The sequence below is a fragment of the Bos grunniens genome, chromosome 1, assembly GCF_055505025.1.
Source record: "Bos grunniens cultivar Pamir isolate PY7600 chromosome 1, Bosgru_T2T1.0, whole genome shotgun sequence".
Lineage (NCBI taxonomy): Eukaryota > Metazoa > Chordata > Mammalia > Artiodactyla > Bovidae > Bos > Bos grunniens.
The window spans coordinates 87,164,641-87,179,371 of record NC_141165.1 but is presented as its reverse complement, the minus strand read 5'-3'; the positions used below and the strand labels follow the sequence as shown (position 1 = coordinate 87,179,371).

The 14,731-nt window shown below is 36.7% G+C and overlaps 2 protein-coding genes and 1 non-coding gene across 10 annotated transcripts in view; 1 reads left to right on the top strand and 2 right to left on the bottom strand.

Annotated features, from left to right (window-relative positions):
* LMLN (leishmanolysin like peptidase) overlaps positions 1–12,994 on the bottom strand; it is a 50,269-nt gene extending 37,275 nt beyond the window's left edge. Inside the window, exons 1-5 of one of the 6 annotated variants that reach the window (XM_086401610.1) lie at positions 12,689–12,994; positions 5,518–5,612; positions 4,929–5,085; positions 3,796–3,878; positions 3,202–3,325 (exon numbers count right to left, since the gene is read on the bottom strand). In XM_086401610.1, coding sequence (XP_086257736.1) covers positions 3,202–3,325; positions 3,796–3,878; positions 4,929–5,085; positions 5,518–5,612; positions 12,689–12,907 — 678 coding nt within the window. In that variant the 5' untranslated portion in view covers positions 12,908–12,994. The remainder of the gene's footprint in view (positions 1–3,201; positions 3,326–3,795; positions 3,879–4,928; positions 5,086–5,517; positions 5,613–12,688) is intronic. The other 5 variants (XM_086401581.1, XM_086401571.1, XM_086401590.1 and 2 more) reach the window with 5 other exon arrangements.
* On the bottom strand, positions 4,221–4,327 carry LOC147379847 (U6 spliceosomal RNA). The gene has a single exon (XR_015135246.1). It is a non-coding gene; the product is annotated as a U6 spliceosomal RNA (small nuclear RNA).
* A 17-nt stretch (positions 12,995–13,011) lies between the features above and the next one.
* DRC9 (dynein regulatory complex subunit 9) overlaps positions 13,012–14,731 on the top strand; it is a 57,383-nt gene continuing 55,663 nt past the window's right edge. For 2 of the 3 annotated variants that reach the window (XM_086401659.1, XM_086401638.1), the window contains exon 1: positions 13,012–13,095. The gene's annotated coding sequence lies outside the window, so the exon portion shown is untranslated. Of the gene's footprint in view, positions 13,570–14,731 lie in introns of all 3 variants that reach the window. The other variant, XM_086401648.1, reaches the window with a different exon arrangement.

Below are 14,731 nucleotides of genomic sequence, written 5' to 3'. Positions count from 1 at the left end.
ATCTCTCTCTGGGGCTTCCCAGGTGGCACTAGTGATAAAGAACCTGCCTGCCAACGCAGGAGATGTAAGAGACACAGGTTTAATCCCTGGGTTCGGAAGATCCCCTGGAGTAGGGCACGGCAACCCACTCCAGTATTCTTGCCTGGAGAATCCCATGGACAGACGAGCCTTGCAGGCTATAGTCCATAGGGTCACAGAATCAGACATGACTGAAGCGACTGGGTACACAAGCATGCACACATTCATACCTCTCTCTACTCAGTTCCTATCTCTAATTTTAGATTTATTAAAATTTCTACTTTATATACAATGACCATAAATGTATAATATGAATTAAAACAAACAACTTCTATTTATAAAGGGCATCCCTGCTGCTGCTGCTAAGTCGCTTCAGTCGTGTCCGACTCTGTGCGACCCCATAGACGGCAGCCCACCAGGCTCCCCCGTCCCTGGGATTCTCCAGGCAAGAACACTGGAGTGGGTTGCCATTTCCTTCTCCAATGCATGAAAGTGAAAAGTGGAAGTGAAGTTGCTCAGTCATGTCCAACTCTTAGCAACCCCATGGACTGAAGCCCACCAGGCTCCTCCGTCCATGGGATGTTCCAGGCAAGAGTACTGGAGCGGGGTGCCATCGCCTTCTCTGAAAGGGCATCCCACCAGGATACAAAAAGAGAAATAAAAAGGTTTTACTAAACCCTGAAACTAGGTGAAAATTACAAGGAACCTTCTTATAAATACATTTTTTAGCAATTTTCTGTGAATCTGTGGTTATTTCAAAATTAATTAATAAAAATCTTCATCCAGTGGAAATACATTCCTATTATAAAGTAATTCATGTATCTTATTAAAAATTCAGATAATACAAAAGTATATAAGGTAAAAAGTTAAAGTCATCTTTATATTACTACCCTTATTTCTAGTTTTCTAAGCAAACTTTGCCCATTTAACACCTGCTTTTTAGAGAATTTCTATCAAAGTTCCTAAATAACCATAATCTCCAAATTATAAATAGGAAAATCAGTAAATGTTGGCTTTTTTTTAATACATAAGTGATGTTTGTAGAGAGAGAAAAAACAGAAATTCTCACTTCTGCTTACTGTTGCTTCTCTAACACACGTATTTATAATTTTAAAATTCAATTACTTTAATCTGCTAATAGTTGGTGTTATGAAAAGCTGTGATTTAACAGCATTCTTTTCCATGATCTTTCATTTCTTAAAAAAAACATTTAGGAACCACCCCCCCCCCAAAAAAGATAATACAGAATTTGAAACGACAAAATAATTTAAAATAAACAAAAATAGGAAAAAAGAAATGTGCCTTAAAATGTCTAGGAAATGTCTCTAAATGTCTTAGGACAAAAGATAAATATGTAATTAACAAGTTGTTTTAATTTTGAAACATGTCCCTAAAACCCTTTATGCTCTTGAGGAATTTGATAAAAGAAATGGAAGCTGAGTAAGTTAGCTGAATTTGTGCCACTATAGGGTTCGAAAAGCCTTTGGTGAGCTTCAGATACCTCAAGAAAAAATTACGAAGTACACTTCAACCATATGCTTGATTTTGCTTATAAAATCAATGTTCAATAACATATTTATTTTCTACAAGTAATGAGAGAACATAGTTAAATAGAGAAAGACATCTAAAGCAATAATCATATTTTTCAAAAAGTATGTATAAATTGGTTTTCTGGTTTATGCATTTAAGTTTTTCTATTTTTTCTAATACAAATAATATATGCTTAATATGAAAAATTGGAAAGTTGCAAAAACATATAACTTACCAAATAAAAGTCTTCCACAATCCAACTCAATGAAAATCATTAAAATTTTAATGTCTCCAGATTTTTAATATATGTATATTTCCAATTACTTTATAACTTTTTATATGGGTGTATATACTTATTTTTATTACTTATGCTTTTATTTCAGCTTTATTGAAAGGTGAAAGTGAAAAGTCAAAGTGAAAGTCACTTCGTCGTGTCTCTCTGTGACCCCATGGACTGTATAGTCCATGTATTCTCCAGGAGAATTCCCTTCTCCAGGAGATCTTCCCAACCCAGGGACTGAACCCAGGTCTCCCACATTGCAGGTGGATTGTATACTAGCTGAGCCACAAGGGAAGCCCAAGAATACTGGAGTGGGTAGCCTATCTCTTCTCCTGCAGATCTTCCCAACCCAGGAATCAAACTGGAGTCTCTTGCATTGCAGGCGGATTCTTAACCAGCTGAGCTATCAGGGAAACCCATAAGCTAAAGTCGCTCAGTTGTGTCTGACTCTTTGAGACCCCATGGACTCTCCAGGTCAGAACACTAGAGTGGGTAACCTTTCCCTTCTCCAGGGGATCTTCCTAACATAGGAATCAAACCCAGGTCTCCCTCATTGAAGGTGGATTCTTTAAGAGCTGAGCCACAAGGGAAGACCAAGGGTGAAAAATTGATAACTTTTAATTTTTAAATAAAACAGGCTAACTGTCCACACTGATTTACCTTTAAAAAATTTTTTACTGAAGTATAGTTGATTTACAATGTTGTGCAAATCTGCTATACAAAGTAATTCAGCTATACACACAATATACATTCTTTTTTTACATTCTTTTCCATTACAGTTTATCACAGGATATTGAATATAGTTCCCTGTGCTATACAGTAGGACCCTGTTGTTTATCCATTCTAAATTTAATGTTTGCTACAATTTATTTATATAAAGATTGATTTCATTCTTTAACAGCTGTATAATATTCCATTATGTGGTTATGCCATAACATAACTAGTATAGGTATATTTATAGTTTTGCAAAGAATACCCTTGAACATATATTATATAGTTGTAAGTATTTTTATAGAATACATTTCCATGACGGGTTGAACCTTACTTTTATTTGAAGAGATAAGGTTAAATTGCCCTTTAAAAATACTGAGGTATACAGCTGCTAAAAGATGTTTTGGAGAGCAAAGATAAAGTTCTAAGCAGAAATGATTCAGCAACCCCAGAGATAAACTGAAAAAAGAAAAGAAATAACTAAATTCATTTGAAAACCAATGAAAGAATAAAATCAGCACACCCAATTGTGATTACTTTCGATAGAGAATGAAGCTTTTGAACTGTAAAACTGTAAAAACTTCTGGGAACAATCACAATTGAAAATCTGTTCTAAGTTTATCCTAAAGAATAAAAATGTTGCAAAGAGCAGGGTGAACTACCTGGAGGTGCTCCTCAGGCACTATAATGGGACCACATTTTGTATGCTCTGCACATTCCTCAGTACAGCATCTATGGTGATCATTTTCCTTCCGTAGGTATTGGTATTGGTTCGTTGCACATTGTCTTCAGTTCATTTTTACATTAAAGTTTAATTACAAAAAACAAAAAACAAGATTAGTTCACAGCAGTTAAAAACACTGTAAAAAACTAGTAGTTGCTATATTTAGTTCATTAATAGCTACTATTTTAATTAGAAAAGTAGTCTCAGAAACAATTTTGGTTCCATGGGAAATCCTCCTAATGTGGGTTTTCAAACACTTCAAAAGCCTATATTGTACACATAAAGGAGGAAGGAAGGGGAGATGGGGAAAAGGGTACAACTACACCCAAAGAAAAGACCCAGTGGGTCCCGTCATAATGGAAAATCAGGGACAGAATGACTACCCAACATGCTATATCTTACGGTTTGGTCTCTAAGAACCAACATAATAAAATACTCCCAGTATAAATTTCAAAATTTGCCATACTGACAGAATGAAGAGGGCAGACTGCTAAACAATTGAAGAAAATGAGCTGTGTGAAATGTGACATACCTACTAAGTAATATAGTGCCCGCAGGTCTACGAACCTGGAAAGTCTTCTCTAAATAAGAAACAGCTTGTGGGAAAAGTTTGTTCTAAATAAAAGTTGAAATAAAAAAACAGTCAGAATTAACTAAGAGATAAACCATATTTAAAACAAGCAAGCACAGGGTATTAATGACTAAAGGGGAAGAAGGAAAAAGCCTTGTAACTCAAATACAATATTTAGTCAAAGGTTGTGTGGCTAGGGGTAGGGGAGAGAGTGAGCGTAGGAGCAAAGGAATTTCTTCACCTTCTAGTTTAGTTTTGGAGGAAAAAGCACCAGAAAGTTCCTTCCGTACCCTATTCTATTTAAATAGAATATTATAAAACATAAATCACAACTATTAATCTAACTTTATTTTTTTTTTTAAAGATTCTCCAATAAGTTTATTTTGAAAAATATGGAACGCTTTACGAATTTGCGTGTCATCCTTGCGCAGGGGCCATGCTAATCTTCTCTGTATCGTTCCAATTTTAGTATATGTGCTGCCGAAGCGAGCACTCTTAACTTACTTTAAATTTGAGACTGCTTTAGATGACTCCAACACTAATGTAGTTTATGTTAAGAAAATCTTATATGTAGAAGATCTACTTTAACTTCACCAATTTCTGTTGCCCATAATGAGCTGGCTTAGTGTGTGTGTGTGTGTGTGTGTGAGCGCATGCCTCTGTAATAGTTAAAAAGCGTATGAGGCTAGCACCTTTATAAACAACCTTGGCATTTCATACTATCTGGCCAATTATTCTTCAGGACAATGAGCATTTACACCAAGAAAACTGTTTTTGATATTTTTAAAAAGTCATCTTTTCCATCCTATCCTAAGCATGCTCTGCTCCCCTAAAACCTAAGAGGACAAGTAAAATAAATAAGAATGACTTAATATCACATCATAAAATGAGAAAACTTAATATCAAATATGAACAAAGTTTTAGTGAGTACATCACAACAACATGTTTGTGAAAATGAGAAATACATTTACCAACATCTTTTATTTAGTCATTCACAAAGTAGTCATGTATATATTTTTCATTATTGAAGTAAAATTAACATATAATAAAACGCACGATTTTAAGTGTTCAAGTCATGAGTATTTATTACATACCTTTACAAGGTGTCTTTTCTCAGGGAGCAACCTGAAAATGATGACATAAAACATAAAGATTGCCATGCTGAGGGCAAACCATCGTCTCATTTGTTCAGAATATATCTGGCAGGAGCCCCAGATCTCAGCGAGCATTTTAGAGTTGATCAAATACAGTCTTGTTCATTTGGGAAGTTAAAGATAGAGAAAGACATCAACTACTCCCAATAGCTCTTCATAAACTACTACAGATTCATAATTTATCTCTTTTCTGAACCTCTCTTTCTTTAAAAATCAGGCTATATCACCTCTCTGGTTAATAATTTTGCACATGTTCTTATTATTGCATACATTGGTACTTCCTCTTATTTTTCCTTCAAGTACTTATTGTGGCCAGGTCTCTTATTGACCACATCCACGGAGATATACGCTGGTTCTGTTTAAATTATTCAAGATGCATAGGTTTAAATCATATCTCATGGCCTTCATCTTTCTAAATTAAAAAGCATATTTAGTTTAATTCCATTTACGGAACTCCAGGTAACAAATGAAAGTATCTTCAATAGTTTGATTCTTAATAAAAAAGATGACAGAATAATGGTGTACTTACTCTTCAATACTTTTATCGTAGATAATCTTAATTCTTAAATGTTCATTAACATCTCTCTTTACAACATGATTTTTAAGATGGACCTTATTTATGACCTGAGAAAAAGGAATAGATTTGAAAAAATATATATAGATTAGCTACTTAAGGACTCAAAATTAACAAACTAAATTTTAAATGTAATACTCAGAAAAAAAAAAAGAACTAAATAAATCAAGAGATAGTTCATGCTCACAGATACAAAAACTCAGTACTACCAAGATGTCAGTTCTTTCCAGTTTCACCTATGCCAATCCCAATAAAAATTTCAGCAAGTTACGTTGTGAATATCAACAAACTAATTCCAAAGTTTATATAGATGGCAAAAGACCCAGAATAGCCAACAAAATGTTGAAGAAAAAAACAAAGTTGAAGGAATGACACCACTTGACTTCAAGATTTACTATAAAGTTACAGCATCAAGAGAGTGTGGTACTGGCAAAAGGAGAAACAAATAAGTCAATGAAACAGAATAGAGAGCCCAGAAATAGACCTACATAAATACATTCACCTGATCTCTGACAAAGGAAAAAGGCAAGAAAATCAAACAACGTCTTTTCAACAAATGGTGTTGGAACAACTGGATATTCATATGGAAAAAAGTGACTCTAGAGTAGAGCCCACATCTTTTATAAAAATTAACTCAAAATGGGTTATAAATCTCAATGTAAAATATAAAATACAAAACTATAAAACTCTTAGAGAAGACACTATAGGAGAAAAACTAGATATTCATGGGTATAGTGATGACTTTTTTGTTTACTTTTTAATACTTATTTATTGTTTATTTTTGGCTGTGTCAAGTCTTCGTAGCGGCACACGGGATCCTCCGTTAAGGCACGAGCTCCAGAGTGCACGGGCTCTTTAGCTGCAGCTCGCAGGCTTAGTTGCCCTACAGCATGTGCGATCTTAGTTCCCTCACCAGGGCTCAAAGCCACATGCCCTGCATTGGAAGGTGGACTTTTAACCACTGGACCAAGGAAGTCCCTATTTATTATTTTTTAATTGCAGCATGCAAACTTTTAGTTGTGGCACTTGGGATCTAGTTCTCTGACCAGGGACCAACCTGAGGCCCTCTGCACTGGCCCCCACTAGACCATCAGGGAAGTGCCTAGTGATGACTTTTTAGATACAAAACTAAAGACATAATCCATGAATGAAATAATTGATAATTTCAACTTTATTAATAATAAATACTTTGCTCAATGAAAGTTAACATTAAGAAAAGAAGACAAGCCACACACTGGGAGAATATATTTGCAAAGGACACATTGGATAAAGGACTATTATCCAAAATATACAAAGAGCTCTTAAAACTCAACAATAAGAAAATGAACAACTCAAGTAAAACACGGGCCAAAAACCTTAACACACACCTCACCAAAGAAGGTATGCAGATGGCAAATAAATATACAAAAAGATGTTTCACATTACGTATCATTCAGTTCAGTTCAGTTCAGTCACTCAGTTGTGTCCGACTCTTTGTGACCCCATGAATCGCAGCACACCAGGCCTCCCTGTCCATCACCAACTCCCGGAGTTCACTCAGACTCATGTCCATCGAGTCAGTGATGCCATCCAGCCATCTCATCCTCTGTCGTCCCCTTCTCCTCCTGCCCCCAATCCCTCCCAGCATCAGGAAAACACAAATTAAAACAATGAGATATCTCTATATGGCTATTAGAATGGCCAAAATCTGGAACATATACTATACCAAATGCTGCCAAGGATGTAGAGCAATAGGAATTCTCATTAATTACTGGTGGGAATGTAACATGTACAGCTATTCTGGAAGACAGTTTTGGCAGTTTCTTACAAAACTAAACATACTTCTTGCCATAACCACTCAGCAGTCATGCTCCTTGGCATTTACACAGATGAGTTAAAAATATAAATTCACACAAAAGCCTGTTCATGGATCTTTATAGCAGTTTTATTCATAATTGCTACAACTCAGAAGCAGCCAAGATGCTTTTCAATAGGTAAATGGATAAATAAACAGTGGTATATCCAGACAATGAAATAGTATTCAGAGTTAAAAGGATGAGCTATTAAGCCATGAGAAGACATGAAGCAAACTTAAATGCATATCACTGACTCAATGGACATGAGTTTGAGCAAGCTCTGGGAGATGATGAAGGACAGGGAAGGCTGGTGCACTGCTGTCCACACAGTCACAAAGAGTCAGATATGACTGGGAGACAGAACATCAACAGAGTGAAAGAAGTCAATCTGAAAAGGCTACATACTACATGATTCCAACCAGATGACATTTTGGAAAAGGGAAAACTATGGACACAGTACAAAGATTGGTGTTTGCCAGAGATAGAAAGATGGCAGAGGAATAAGCAGAGCACACAGGATTTTGAAAGCAGTGGAACTACCATGTATGATACTGTAATGATGGCTATGTGTCATTATGCATTTGTCCAAACCCATGGAATGTACAACACCAATAGTAAATTCTAACACGGACTCTGGGTGCTTATGATGTGTCAGTGTAGTTTCATCAGTTACAACAAAAGTACCACTCTGATTAGGGATGTTGGTGATAGGGGAGTCTATGCATGTCAAGAGGAATACAGTACTTGGGAAATCTCTGTACCTTCTTCACAATTTTGCAGTGAGTCTAAACCTGTTTTTATTTTTTTAAATAAAGTATTTAATTAAAAAAATAAAGATGAGAAGACAATGAAACAAATAGTTAAAGCACTAAAAGAAAGATGTTCAATACTGAAGTTTATCTCTAGTGAGATAAAAGATAAACTTTTACATCTCATAGATAGGTGAGATATAAAATTCTAATCATAAGCAAGCTGGAATGGCTAGACTAATATCAGCAAAGCAGACAAAGGTAGAGAGTATTACCAGTAATAAAGAATGTTTTATAATAATAAAGGATTGAAAGTGAAAGTGAAGTCACTTAGTACTGTCTGACTCTTTGTGACCCCATGAACTGCAGCCTACCAGGCTCCTCCCTCCATGGGATTCTCCAGTGTGAATGTACCTAGCAATAGATTCAAAATCCATGAAGCAAAAACTGACAGAACTAAAGGAAGAAAAAGAAAAACATTTATAATCATAGAAAATTTTAAGATCCTATCAATTAGACAAAAAATTTTAAGAACATAGAAATCTATAGCTAATATTTTATAATAACTGTAAATGGAATACAACCCTTAAACTTGTATAAAAAATATAGAAATCTGAAGTGTACCATCAGTTACCTTACCTTATTGATGTGTACAGAAAACTACACTCAGTACCTATAGTATACTCTTTACTATTACACAGAAAAGCTTAGTGGGACACAGCATATGCTGAAATATATGTAAAACAATTTCAAAGAACTGAAATCTTACAGAAGATATTCTCTAAATTAGAAATTAATAACCACAAGCTATCTAGAAAAGGACGAAATATTTAGAAATTATATTTTAAACATTTTTAATAACCCATGGATCAAAGATAAAATTACTTGGGAAAATAAAAGCATCTGAACTAAGTGACAATTAAAATACAATGTGTCAAAATTTGTGAAGTGTAGCTAAATTTGTACTGAGAGAAATACAGATCTTTAAATGTTTATAGTAGGAAAGAAAAAAGAGCTCAAAAACAATGATGTAAGTCTCCCCCTAACAATATGAGCAAAGTAAATCCACGATAAGGAGAAAGGAGAAATAACAAAACAGAAAACAATGAAATAGAAAACAATGATTAAAGAAAATTACCAAAGCTTATGGTTGGCTATTTAAAATTATTAATAAGATTAATAAGCTCCTAGAAAGAATGGACTAGAATAAAATAAACACAATACCACATTGGAAATGAAAGTGCGGATATCACTCAGATTCTATAGACATCAAAAGGATAAATATATTATGAACAACTTTATGTCAGTAAGTGTAACAATTCAGATGAAATAAAGTCCTCAAAATACACATGTTACCAAGACTGACACAAGATCAAATAGATACTATGAATAGACCTATATCAGAGAAACTGAATTTATCTGTTCCTACCAAGTGGTTTCTTGGGGCCAGAAGTGAAAACATGAGTTTTCTGTAAATGGGCACAAGGGTTCTTTCCAGGTTGATGAAAAAATTCTAAAACTGGACTGTGGTGATAGTTCTATAACTCTGTAAATTTATTAAAAATCACTTATTTGGATACTTAAGTGGGTGAATTTTATGGTATATAAATTATAGCTCAATGAAAGTGTTAAAAAACAAACAAACAACTTTTCATAAAGAAAACTGTAGGCCCTGATAGTTTCAGTTATGGATGGCATCACTGACTCAATGGACATAAGTTTGAGCAGACTCCGGGAGATAGTGAAGGGCAGGGAAGATATTAAGGAAGATATTTTCTACAAACTCTTTTAGAAAATATATAATAGAACTTTCCAACTCATTTTGTACAGTCAGCATAATTCTGATACCAAAAGCTAATAAAAATTTCACTGAAAAGGAAACTATAAACCAACATCATTTATAAACATAGATATAAAAATCCTTAATCTATGAGGAAACTGAATTCAGAAGTGTATTAAAAAGGATAATATATCATACCCAATTAAAATCTATTCCAAAAATACAAGGTTGATTTACTATTGGAAAATTCAATGTGATCTACTATATTATACATTATATAATTCCATTTATTTAAGCTGAATTCTAGAACAAGCAAAACTAATTTGCTGTAAAATCTAAATCTAATATGAAAAAAATAAAAAAAAGAAAAGAGATGGGAGAGACTGATTGGCACAGAATAGGAGAAAATTTTCTGGAGACTTGAAAATGTTCTATTCTGTATTGTGATAGGTTGTTGGTTTTACATGAATGTAAATGATTGCATTTGCTACATTTTAGTATATATAAATTTTATGGGAAAACAAAAAAAAACCTGTAAAGGTAACAATAACAATGGGTGGATAGAGAATGGACAGAAGTATATGAAACAGAATAAGAGAGCAGTGGTAAGTGTTGAAGCTGGGTGAAGGATCATGGGAGTTCATTATACTATTCTGGTTTTGTTTTAATTTATGCAATAAAAAATTAAACCAAAACTTAAAAGTTTTCAGTTGAGAACAAGTTATATGAGTCAAATGTTTTGTAGTTCCCCATCATTACCAATATAAAGTTACTGTAATTTCCTGTTGCAATTATCAGAGATGCAGTCTCTACTGTTACAATGACTAGCACTTGCCTATTCTTTGTGTCCAAATTAAAGCAAAGAGAATGGCTATGAGGACTTGTTACAACATATTCTATGAAGAAACAGGAAAATTTATTAGGAATGAGAACTCTCAAGAATTTAATAGCTTGCTTTTAATATCCAAAGCACCATCACTGTTTAGTTTGTTCAGCCAAGAGCCATAAATAAGAATAGAGGGAAGTTTCAGGAGGAGTTTTCAAGCTGTGTACCTTTATTTTATTTTGCCACACCGCACAGCATGTGGAATCTGAGTTCTCTGCTAGGGATTGAACACGTGTCCCCTGCAGTGGAAACTCTTAGCACTCTTAGCACTGTACTGCCTGAGAAGTCCGTTTTCAGTTCTATAAAAAGAACAATGATCTCTCCAAAAAGCAAAGGGACTGCCTCTGGAGACAATTTCCCTATTTGTGGAAATGTTCAAATATAAGTAAGAGATTTGTACACTGGCAACAATCACAAGAAGAAAACAGCTATTAAGGTTCCTTCAAGTACAGAGATTTTGCAGTTCTTTGAACTACTTTCTCTTGATCTAAATTCAAAGAGAGAAATGCAGGGCTTTGTGGAAATGTATTTTAAAAAGAATTCACTAGGTAGGTGGGAGAACTGAGATGTTTAAGGGTACAAATTTGCAACTAGTAGATAAGTCAGTCCTGGAGATCTAATGTACAACACAGTGATTACAGATTACAATACTGTATTATAAACTTACAAGTTGCTAAGAGACTAAAGAATAAATAAAACAATTCAGCCAGAATGCAGTGTCATGATAAAAGCTGTAATATAGCCACAAACACCAAACTTAGAATTCTGGCATATATGATTTTAACAGCATACAGAAAAATTTGAAAATTATCACAAAAATGAATTTTCTTAGATTTAGATTTCTGGGCTGAACTGAAAATTTCCAAATTAATCTTTTTTGATAAAGTAATAAGACAAAATATTAATATAAAATCAATCACAACATGCAGCCCTGCCCCCAGGTACTGTGTCTCCTTTCCTCAAAGAATACTGATTACTGTGGCCCTCCTCTAAATAATGTACAGAAATCAAAGTACAAGACACAATCCTCATATACCAAGGAAAATTACAATTCAACTACAAAAGCAAGATATGTCTGAAAAATAAGCTGTCACCACATAGCGGGACTCGGTTAAGTGCCAGAAAAGAGTACAGATAAGACATATTGTAAAATGAAAAGAACATTCTGCTGGGGTGGTTTCAGCAGGCTGCCTTGCGATTAAGGAACTAAGAATGAAAGAATTTAGACAGGAAGAAAAATACAATGGGAGGGAGAAAGGTATTTCAGGGCAGGAGAACAGGGTTAAAGCAAGCAATGTGATGAAGTAACTTAAAAATAAATCTGAATTTTGTCTCCAGAGAACCCCCAATATCTCTGCAACGATTTTGTCTAGCTCTCCAATCAATTCTTTTTCAAACCTTTAGGTCAGTGGTTTCCAAAGTAAGGTCCTTGGACAAGAAGCATCATCAACGATCTGGGAACTTCAACTGCAAATTCTTAGGCTCCATCCGAGATCTAATGAGTCAGAAGTGGGCAGCGGGAGGGAATGAATGGAGCGGCCAGTTGAATTTTAACAAGTCCTTAGGACACGACTGAGCGATTAAGCACAGCACAGTAGGTAATTCTGATGTACACACAAGTTGGAAAACCACTGCTCTAGGACAACTTGCTAAGCACAACTCTCCGCACGGGAAAGTGATGATGTTCTTTTCGAGTGCCGAATTGAGCCACTTTGCTGGGTGCAAGAAGAGAGCTGATGGCTGGTCCCAACCCTCTCAGAGTCCAGTCTCTGGCCCAATCTCGCTTTCTCCCCTAGTACACCCTGTTCCAACCCTATCCTCTCTACCGTTGCCTCCCATATTACTTTACCCTCACAGGGCCCCTCCGTCGCCCTACCTCAGAGTCAGACGGGACGTGGTGCCGACACGGAGGAGAACTGCGCAAGGAGACAGGAATAGATGTGGTGCTTGCCCGGAGCCCACCCAAAAGAAGTAAAACGCCTCGGACCCATAAAGGACCGCTCCAGTGCCACCGGCTCGGGCCCAGGCCTGAATCCGAGGAGCCCGCTCTTCTACCCGACTCGGCCGCCATCTTCAGGCCGAGCGTCGTTACCATGGAGTACGTGACGCCTCCGCGCCCAGCGCCAGCCCCGCCCCTCGCCTCTCCAGGCAGGTGGAGGGACTTGGCGGCTGAAAGTTGCTTTTTGATTGGCTTGCGTCACCGGTGAGAAGTTCAACGCGGAAGATGAGAGTCGCATCACGATCATCGCGTCTCATTCGCGTGAAGCCGGTCTAGCAGCCCACGTGAGTTGCGCTGTGAGATTAGTCGGTATTGATGGTAATGAGATGGTGATAAGTGCGTGTCCTTACTGAAGGAGTTTTACTTTTTAATTCAGTTATCCAGTGAAAAAATATGGACCCACTAGGTGCCAGGCGGAGAAGGCAATGGCAACCCACTCCAATGGCAACTTGCCTGGAAAATCCCATGGGCAGAGGAGCCTGGTAGGCTGCAGTCCATTGGGTCGCTACGAGTCGGACACGACTGAGCGACTTCACTTTCACTTTTCACTTTCACGCATTGGAGAAGGAAATGGCAACCCACTCCAGTGTTCTTGCCTGGAGAATCCCAGGGATGGCAGAGCCTGGTGGGCTGCGGTCTGTGGGGTCGCACAGAATCGGACACAACTGAAGCGACTTAGCAGCAGCAGCAGCAGCAGGTGCCAGGAGCTTAGACATAAATAGATGCAAAGTCTTAAAATTTAGCTCTCTGTTTAAAAGGTAAGTGGAATGTACTTTTCAATTTTACTTATCCTGAGTCACCGATTTTAGGACCTACCTTTTTTTAAGTTGAAAGTAGTTGATTTATAATATCGTGTTAAATCCACTTAAAATTTTTTTGTCCTCCCCCTTGTGGCTCAGCTGGTAAAGAATCCGCCTGCAATGCGGGAGACCTAAGTTCGATCTGTGGGTTGGGAGGATCCCCTGGAGAAAGGAAAGGCTACCCACTCCAGTATTCTGGCCTGGAGAATTCCATGGTCTGTATAGTCCATAGGGTCGCAAAGAGTCGGACACGACTGAGCGACTTTCACTTTCACAGTAAGTGGGATCTTAAGTTTCCTGACCAGGGAGCAAACCCTGCCCCCTGCATTGGATTTAATCACTGGACCGCCAGAGGTCCCAAACCCACTTCTTAACTAAAGTCATTTTCTGTACAATCAATGAATGTTAAGAGTTGCAAATGCGTTAACCCCGGTAGCTTAGATGGCAAACAATTTGCATGCAATGCGGGAGACCCGGGTTTGATCCCTGAGTAGGGAAGATCCCTTGGAGAATGGCTTACCTTCTCCAGTATGCTTGCCTGGAGAACTGCATGGACAGAGAGTAACAGTCCATGGGGTTGCAAACAGTTGGACATAACTGAGCAATTAACACTTTTAACCCTGGAGGAAACCTGGTAGATCCTTGCTATTAAAAGCTTAAAAGCTAAGCTGTGAGAAACTATAAAAAACTAGTCTCCTTGTGGCCCACAAAAGAAACCAAAAAACTGGGAACTGGAAGCACTGAGCTTTTAACAGTCACTTCAAGAATTGAATATTATAAATTACTATACTAGGAACTGTAGTAGGTTAAAAAAAATTCCCAAGAATTTATACATTTGATAAGGTTATGTACTAAAAAAAAAAATGGGTGGGGAATCCTACACAAGAATAGTGGCATTAGACGTGGCTATCATCCCACAACAAAAGGAAGTTGGGATTTTAAACCAAATTTATCACTTTTAGTATGTGCTCTACACAAAACTACAAATTCCGGATTGTGAATAAAGAAAGAATGGTACCAGTTATCAAGTTCCTAGAGATAACAGCAGTGTCACCCTTGTGGAGTGGCAGTTTTAACAGTTTAAAGGACAAGGTGCTAGCCATTTTAGTTCATTTCTGTG